Here is a 9,405-nt window from a genome sequence, read left to right as displayed (position 1 = left end):
ATAGTGAAACAAGGAATAGACCAACAGGGTATAGCATAGGGAAGGAGAAACTAATACAATTAATATTCAGGTTAGATGAAAAAGGGAGCGTGGGCGTGGCTGCCTGTGTGTGAATAAGGGAGCATGGGTGTGGCTGCCTGTGTGTGAATAAGGGAGCGTGGGCGTGGCTGCCTGTGTGTGAATAAGGGAGCGTGGGCGTGGCTGCCTGTGTGTGAATAAGGGAGCGTGGGCGTGGCTGCCTGTGTGAATAAGGGAGCGTGGGCGTGGCTGCCTGTGTGGGAGCGTGGGCGTGGCTGCCTGTGTGAATAAGGGAGCGTGGGCGTGGCTGCCTGTGTGAATAAGGGAGCGTGGGCGTGGCTGTCTCTGTGAATAAGGGAGCGTGGGCGTGGCTGTCTCTGAGAATAAGGGGGTATGGGCGTGGCTGTCTCTGAATAAGGGAGCGTGGGCGTGGCTGCCTGTGTGACTAAGGGAGCGTGGGCGTGGCTGTCTCTGTGACTAAGGGAGCGTGGGCGTGGCTGTCTCTGTGACTAAGGGAGCGTGGGCGTGGCTGCCTCTGTGACTAAGGGAGCGTGGGCGTGGCTGCCTCTGTGAATAAGGGAGCGTGGGCGTGGCTGCCTGTGTGAATAAGGGAGCGTGGGCGTGGCTGTCTCTGTGAATAAGGAAGCGTGGACGTGGCTGTCTCTGTGAATAAGGGAGTGTGGGCGTGGCTGTCTCTGTGAATAAGGGAGCGTGGGCGTGGCTGTCTCTGTGAATAAGGGAGTGTGGCTTTACCTGTCACAATGGCAGGCTGGGACCTGTGGTCTGACCAGCATGCAGGCCGTGGTGGTCAGCAGGAAGACTGACACCGCGACGGCTGTCATGGCAATGGCAGGGAGAGAGCTGGACTCCCGGTCAGTAGTGTCAGAATCTCCTGATCCCGGGTTAGACCCTGTAACACAAGGAGAGGTTAGAAATACTGGGAGCATTGCGAGGATACACAGGGGAGCGGGGCACAGCACAGGAGAATGGGGCACAGCACAGGAGAATGGGGCACAGCACAGGGGAGCGGGCCACAGCACAGTTTGAGATTGAGATTAAAACAGTGTGTATTCTGAAGCAGAAGCTCTTGTGTGAATTTGCACAGTAATTCGTGGCACATGAAGGGAGGACTCACCCTGGTCGGGAGTGCAGTAGGGTGGACCTGCGGGCCTCCAGTTGCCATGGTGGCAACACATCCTGGCGGCGCCGTGCAGAGTGTACCCCGGCTCGCAGAAATACTGGATGACCCGTTTCGGGGTGAAGCTGCGGCAGGGAGACGGAGCGCAGCGGAAACCTCCGTGCTCTGGGACCAGTGGATGAGAGCAGGACTGATCTGCGGAGAGGAGAGGAAAGATCAGAGATACTGTCAGGGTAAGAAACATCCACTACAGAGAACAGGCATTCATTTAATAGAACAAACAGTATACAGGACTTGAAACTCACACTAGCCCTGCTGCTGCTGCACCCAGTCCTGGGGTTCAGAGCTCCCCTCAATGAAGTCTAGTATTATTAATATTGCAATGATCAGGAGCCAGGAGTTTGAGCAGGTTTAGAAACTCACACTAGCCCTGCTGCTGCTGCACCCAGTCCTGGGGTTCAGAGTCGAGGGAGTTACTTCAGATATAATAAATTATACGTTACTCGTCCTCGGTCCTCTATAATCGCCCCAATGTTTTTGAGTGTGTGGGACGACGACGACGACGAGGGAGGACCACAAGTCTCGAGGGGGGAGATGAAGTCTAGTATTATTAATATTGCAATGATCAGGAGCCAGGAGTTTGAGCAGGGTTACAAACTCACACTAGCCCTGCTGCTGCTGCTGCTCCCAGTCCTGGGGTTCAGAGCTCCCCTCAGTGAAGTCTGTTATTATTAATATTGAAATGTTTGAGCAGAATCTTTCAGATGTATGCTAGTTTGAAGCAGTGGAAAGCACAGTGCATGCCCACGGACAGGGACAGCAAAACCAGGAATGGATCAAACTGCTATTCATTGGGAAAGTCTTATTTCCATCCCCGCTGTACTGTCGTGTAGCCCTGGGTTTCCATGGTTACCTGCAGTAGAGTTGGTTTCAGTCCCCATTGAGTAACCACACAAGAGAAGCAGCACAATCGCGCCACAGCACCGGAGGGACCCGAGGCAGCCGGTCACCAACGTCATCTGATGGGCAGACATGAGCCCAGCAGCCCGTTCACACTGCAGACGCGCCAGACCGGTAAACACGAGAGAAGATTATTACAGCAACTGTTCAATCCATCAATCAATCAGTCGATCAATCGAAAAGGGCAGCATGGTAGAACGAGTCAAGTACGCGGGTGTTATGTAAGTTTGAATGTTTGAAAGCGGCGCACCGATTCAAATGGTCCGCTTCTCAGTTTCTCCATGACTTTTCCTTGGATTGTTAGACCCATTCTCCTCGGATACACGGAACCGTGTACCTGACTGGCCTTACTCGCTCCCACCCGTGAAACCTGTCTCCAATCCCCCGACCCCGACGGCTTCTCTGGAATAAGACCGATGCCGCTATGCGGTTCTCCGGGGCGAGGGGCGCAGAGCGGGGTATGTATTTTCTCAGGCTATGGTAGTAGATTAAATCTAGGAGTTCTGCTTTTCACAATGCAAATGAAAAAACAAAATGTGTCATGAAAACATAACAACAACAACAACAACAACATGCACAATCCATTGTTTCAAACGGCTATTCATATCGCAATGCGTTTTTGCGCAATCAGTGGGATTTCTCGCTGTGCAAACCACCCGTTACAGATCTGGAACCTCTAGATTGATGCAACACCCACAGACAGCGCTCGAGGTGCCAGCTGCTGACAGAGCTGCAAGTTTTGGTGCCTGTAATTCCTGTTCGGACTTGCATAGCAAACTCCACGGCGGCTATACGTATATCCCACCGCCTAGACGTGGAAATAGCACGCATGCTATGATATGCTGTACAGATAAAATCTACATGGACCGACACCTTACCAAGTGTAATAATTTACAACACATTGGTGTGTTGTAATAATAATAATAATAATAATAATAATAATAATAATAATATGCTGGTGCTCGCATACAGAACCACGCACTATATCACTGAGCGTAATTTAACAAACTAATTCGTTTTAACACGTTGTATTTAAACGGGACGGGGGCGTGTGTTGGCTAAAACCATACAAGTGAATATTTCAAAACCACTTAACAAAAGCAATTCCAAGTAACTGAGAAGACATCCAAACACCTTCGACAATAAGCGACATGGCCGCCCTTAACTGAAATGTAATGACGAGTTTGGACTACAAGCGCTTGTGAAACAGTTCTGCAGAGCGAATACACTGCACATTTTAAACGCAATCGACTTCATTTATTATTATTATTATTATTATTATTATTATTATTATTATTATTAATTTTAAATACGCGTCTGGATTTTACTTACAGTTCACTTTTACACTCAACAGAAACACCGTAAACACGAACACACACACACACAAACACACTAACACACACACTTAAAATAGGCAAGCCAGTCAATGCTATACAAGCTTTTACAGTACTCACCAAAAACAAGAAAAATACTTTAAATTCTCCGGTAAGGCGCTACAGAACTCCCAGTAAGTTCGGTTCATACGGCAGCATTCGTGGCAAGAACCAAGCCCCCGGTTGGTTGGGGGGCTGGGGGGCGCTCCCCCGGGGGGGCGAGAGCTTATCAGCAAGTCATCTTATTATAGCATTACACTATAGCCTTCATGTGCACTTGTGAGATTGCCTGTCATATCCTGCTGCACAGAGACAATTGAGAAAAATAAATATTCAGTATTCATTTTTTTTTTTTTTTTTTTTTTTTAAGGTTCAGCGTTTGAAACTGCGCCCTGCAGACGGAGGTCTCGTCACTGAGGGGAATCGGTAGTTCAAAGAGCACACAGTTTGTGTGAACTCCAGCCACGTCTCTTAAGAACATAAGAAAGTTTACAAACGAGAGGAGGCCATTCGGCCCATCTTGCTCGTTTGGTTGTTAGTAGCTTATTGATCCCAGATTCTCATCAAGCAGCTTCTTGAAGGATCCCAGGGTGTCAGCTTCAACAACATTACTGGGGAGTTGATTCCAGACCCTCACGATTCACTGTGTAAAAAAGTGCCTCCTATTTTCTGTTCTGAATGCCCCTTTGTCTAATCTCCATTTGTGACCCCTGGTCCTTGTTTCTTTTTTCAGGCTGAAAAAGTCCCTTGGGTCGACACTGTCAATACCTTTTAGGATTTCGAATGCTTGAATTAGGTCGCCACGTAGTCTTCTTTGTTCAAGACTGAACAGATTCAATTCTTTTAGCCTGTCTGCATATGACATGCCTTTTAAGCCCGGAATAATTCTGGTCGCTCTTCTTTGCACGCTTTCTAGAGCAGCAATATCTTTTTTATAGCGAGGTGACCAGAACTGCACACAATATTCAAGATGAGGTCTTACTAGTGCATTGTACAGTTTCAACATTACTTCCCTTGATTTAAATTCAACACTTTTTACAATGTATCAGAGCATCTTGTTGGCCTTTTTTATAGCTTCCCCACATTGTCTAGATGAAGACATTTCTGAGTCAACAAAAACTCCTAGGTCTTTTTCATAGATTCCTTCTCCAATTTCAGTATCTCCTATATGATATTGATAATGTACATTTTTTTCCTGTGTGCAGTACCTTACACTTTTCTCTATTAAATGTCATTTGCCATGTGTCTGCCCAGTTCTGAATCTTGTCTAGATCATTTTGAATGTCCTTTGCTGCTACAACAGTGTTTGCCACTCCTCCTACTTTTGTGTCGTCTGCAAATTTAACAAGTTTGCTTACTATACCAGAATCTAAATCATTAATGTAGATTAGGAATAGCAGAGGACCTAATACTGATCCCTGTGGTACACCATTGGTTACCACACTCCATTCTGAGGTTTTTCCTCTAATCAGTACTTTCTATTTTCTACATGTTAACCACTCCCTAATCCATGTACATGTGTTTCCTTGAATCCCAACTGCGTTCTTACCGACGACTCTTGTGTGTTTCGGGTTTAGCTGTTTCGGAACCTCTCTCGAACGAGGAAACAAATATAAAAAATCTTCGACCTTGCAATACAATAAAAACACAGATAACGCAATTGTTATATGCTGTAGTTATAGACAATGTTACAAGGCACGTTAAGCCACGATGAAACTACTTTGTGTGCGATTGTGTGTGCGTCACAAATTACAACCGTTTTATAATAAATATCCCAAAAACTGTAAAGAATAAAACCAAAACTGCTGAGCAACGAAACCTGAGAGGATAGCCCTTATTATAAACAAGCTCGCCGCAGTAATATCACAGTTACAGCACGATGAGGCACAGGGAAGCGTTGTAAAGAACAGCGAGGTCTGGTGAAGCAGATGAAATGTTTATACTGCAGTCTATATAAGAGGGCCAGGTAACTAACCCTTTCCACACCGGGAGGGCACCGAGCCGACTCGGGGCTCTCATTCTTCTGGTTGTAAGATTTCCGACCACCTCTATATTATTATTATTATTACTATTCATTAAGAAGACGTTTCTATCCAAAGTGACGTACAGAGACCAGGGGGGTGAACTCTGCATCATCAACAACTGCTGCTGCTGCTGCAGAGTCTCTTCCAATAGGACCTCGCTTGTTTTTCGTCTCATCCGAAGGACGGAGCACAAGGAGGTGAAGTGACTTGCTCAGGGTCTCACGCAGCGAATCAGGGGCTGAGCTGGGATTTGAACCTCCTGGTATCGAGCACCTTTCCTTAACCATCAACCCTCCCACTCTAGTTCCGCGCTGATGAAAGACGCGGTCGGGTTTGCATCCGAGGTTCTGCAAAGAGAGACACCAAGCTCCACTTTAGCGGAATCAGATAGCCGGTAAGCAAGGGTTGCGCGTCACTGCTTGCTTGTTTGTTAGTTTGCTTGCTTGTTTGTTTGTTTTTGGCATTCCCGAATGTCTAGTTTCACGGATGCAGATTAGCTCAACAGGTTGCATGTATAATCCAAGGTTAGTGCGAATCCCGGTTCCGTGAAACCAGCCAGAAAAAATAACAAATCAATTTGGTGTAGATGCTGCTGAAATTAGGTCAGACTGACCCTCTTTCTGCTGGTGTTTTTTCAAAAATCGAAGTAGAGAATAACAGGAAACCGCTTTTTCAGCTAGTCAATGAACCGAAATCTATGATCAAAGCTAATAAACAAAATATTAAACACACACACACACACATCACAAGCAGCTTCCTCTTCTCAAACCACGGAAACTAAGTCTGTGAGACTGGAATTTAAAAATACACACCGGGCCTATGCCGCTGCCACTGGCTTCCAGTAAACCCGACCAGCACCTGCGTGCGCCTTTCGGAACGAACCCTTTCATGTAGACATGGGGGGCGCATAAACCAAAAAAAAAAAAAAAATACAAGTGTCTCTTCTAGCCTTTATGTGGAGACGCAAACGCACGACACCCTCTTGTGAGGGTGCTGTTCTGAATTAAACAGGTTTCATGAGAGTCTGTCGGTTATTGTGTGTGTGTGTGTGTGTGTGTGTGTGTTTAAGTCTTGTCTGCCAAAAATCAATGGACATTTGACTGAAGGCCAGCACCAATGAGATTGTCCCCCCACCCCCCCTTAAGTTTACTGTCAAAGATGGTCCAGTAAAATCCTTGCTTACATTGTGTTAAATGCAAACTAAAAAATGAACACATTCCTTGAATTAGGGCATGTCTGGACTGTAGTTTTGCTGTGTTCACATACAGCAGGTATTCATTCGTGCACGCACATGCACACGCACATTTTCTGATGCAAAAATCACACCGTCACCAAAGACTACTTTAAAAAGACTGTATTTGTAAAAACTAATTTTAAATCTGCATTCAGCATTCTTTTTCTAAAACCAGGAATAAATTCACTATTTCAGGGAAAAAAAAAAGAAAACTCTTAAAAAAGTTCACATATCAATCAAATCGATTATTTGTGTCGCGAGATAAAATCATCAAAACAATACTGTTGGGAATGTAAGCGATTAAAAAAAAATAAAATAAAAATCACACATTATTTACATTTGTATACATTTTTAAAATCAGCGCCGAAGCGTGAAACGTCAGTAGTGACGTCTAACCTAATAAAACTCCGCTCCTCTTAAAGTTGCATTTAGTGACAGCATTCCTAAGAGCCATAGGTTCCCAAGAATACACTTCTCTAACAAACAAAAAACACAAAAACTAAGAGGGACGCAGTAAATTCACCAGGTTCAGCTGAGAAATCTTTTTCAATGCCTTCAGAATAGACATGAGGTTTCACACACTTGTGTAACTTGGCGATTCTCCAACTGCTCCCATTAAAACTGGTTTCCTTGCCCCCCTGTCCTGCTGTAACCAGCACCGCCCCCCCCGAGATCTAAGTTTAAAATACCCAAACCAACCCCCCCCCCCCCCCCCCCCCCCCCCCCCCCCCCCCACCCCCCCCACCCCTCTGACCATGGTACCATTACAACTGTTAGGGGGTCAAACCAATCCCCCAGGTGGGATAGGGGGTCCACGTCCCTGCAGAAATCGAACTCGTTTAGCTTCATGGAGTCGAATGAAAGCTGCTGAATAATGTTATGTTAACATATTGAATTGCACAGCGCTTTGGAGTCCCCCACCCCAACCCACCCATAGAGTTAACGAAAAACAACTGACAAAAAATTAAAAACATTGACATTTTTGAAGCCCCACATGAAACACTACTGAACTCCCAGCATGGCTTCCAGAGATTATGTTGTAGTTTCTTTGGTTATCTGAGGTTAAATAAAAAAAGAAGATCTAAAATTATGTTCATATAGATTTGTTTCTAGGGGATGCAAAACTGTGGCCACAGCTGTAGATGAATCAGGCCTTTGAGTTTTTCTGTAGTGTGAAAATGCTTCTAGAAATGTTTCCAGAAACATTACAAACTGCTGCCTGTTTTGAAATTCCCACACTAGAAACAAAAGAATCATTCAAAGATAAAAACAAAAACAGACAAATGAAAAAAACTGCCTTCGTATATATACGCCTTCAAAGTCGTGGAATCCTGATGTTATAAATAATAATGCATTACAGATGGGGCTGAAGTGAATTAGTTTAGCTTGTAATCGTGTATCAGCGGTTTCTAGTGAATTTAGGGTTAGGGTTTATGGTGTTGAAATTACCTTGTGTGTATACATACATACATACATATATTATATATATAGGGGTCGGTAAGGCACTCCGATTGTAGATAATAATATATATATATATATATATACTATATATAATATATATATATATAATTTGACTACACGTGTGCTGTCTTTGTCAGATCCAAAACAGATTTTGTTAAAATACAATGGACTCCCGTCCAGACTCCCGTTGCACATCACTGTGATCCAATCCTGGTTTCACTAGGAGTTTAATAATAAAGACACACCTGAGCTTGTTACCTAGACTCTCTGTGGGCTGATCAAGCTGGTAGTGAAACCTGGACTGGGTGACACTGCTGTGCAGCAGGAGTCTTGTTTCCAGTCCTGAAGAGGTACACAAAATGACCCCCCCCTTTTTTTTCCCCTCTTTATTTACTTAATCTTTGACCAGTGGTTTATAGAATTGCAGACCACACGAAAACAAAACAAATATAAAATCGCATCACTAAAAACTTCCGGGAATCCACATGCATAACCAGAGTCACACTGTCAGGCTGGACGAAGCCAGCTCCCCAGCGACGGGGGAAGAATAGTTTCCATGAGGAAGGACAGTCCGCGAGGAACTGCTTTGGCTCTGTTGATTCAGGTACAAGTTTTGTCTGAGGCTCACTAAAGGAAAGGGAGGCATAACCTCAGATCGTACCTAACAAAGTCACCCTTATCTGGACCCCCCCACATGCTCTTGAGGGTGAAGTATGACTTGAACCATGAACCTGGTGTCACTGTGACTAACAGGGAGTGAGGCTCCCTCCTGTGTAAAATATCTGAATGCCAGATTGTTTAAATTAGCGACGCGCTGCTAGAAACTAACGTAGTGGAAATTGATAAGCTGAATTCTGCGATTCGAGCCAGAACGAAATGCAGGTTCAAACAGAAATCAGAGGAGAGCAAAAGGCACGTAGTTTGTGAACTCAATCAAGAAAGAAACAACTTCCTTTGGGAATTAGTGTTTGATTAAGAAAGCGAACCGGCTCAAAATATGTTTTTAAAAAGACATCATGTAATCAAAAATAAAACCCCCAAACCAGCAGCCCTAAAAGCAGGGACAGGAATCAGACTCCTGTTGCACAGCAGTGTCACCCAGTCCAGGTTTTACTACCAGCTTGATCAGCCCCCAGTGTGTCTAGCTAACAAGCTCAGGTGCGTCTTACTAAACTCAAAGTAAAACCAGGAATGGAT

General features: G+C 44.9%; 1 protein-coding gene across 2 annotated transcripts in view; it reads right to left on the bottom strand.

Annotated features, from left to right (window-relative positions):
- LOC121303759 (sushi domain-containing protein 6-like) overlaps positions 1 to 3,657 on the bottom strand; it is a 4,972-nt gene extending 1,315 nt beyond the window's left edge. For both annotated transcript variants that reach the window (XM_041234535.1, XM_041234534.1), the window contains exons 1-4: positions 3,571 to 3,657; positions 2,070 to 2,211; positions 1,154 to 1,351; positions 772 to 928 (exon numbers count right to left, since the gene is read on the bottom strand). In XM_041234535.1, coding sequence (XP_041090469.1) covers positions 772 to 928; positions 1,154 to 1,351; positions 2,070 to 2,190 — 476 coding nt within the window. In that variant the 5' untranslated portion in view covers positions 2,191 to 2,211; positions 3,571 to 3,657. The remainder of the gene's footprint in view (positions 1 to 771; positions 929 to 1,153; positions 1,352 to 2,069; positions 2,212 to 3,570) is intronic.
- Between the last annotated feature and the right edge of the window lie 5,748 nt (positions 3,658 to 9,405).

The sequence above is a fragment of the Polyodon spathula genome, chromosome 35 (genome assembly GCF_017654505.1).
Source record: "Polyodon spathula isolate WHYD16114869_AA chromosome 35, ASM1765450v1, whole genome shotgun sequence".
Lineage (NCBI taxonomy): Eukaryota > Metazoa > Chordata > Actinopteri > Acipenseriformes > Polyodontidae > Polyodon > Polyodon spathula.
Note: the sequence above shows the minus strand (reverse complement) of the source record. Positions and strands in the feature narration are given on the sequence as shown.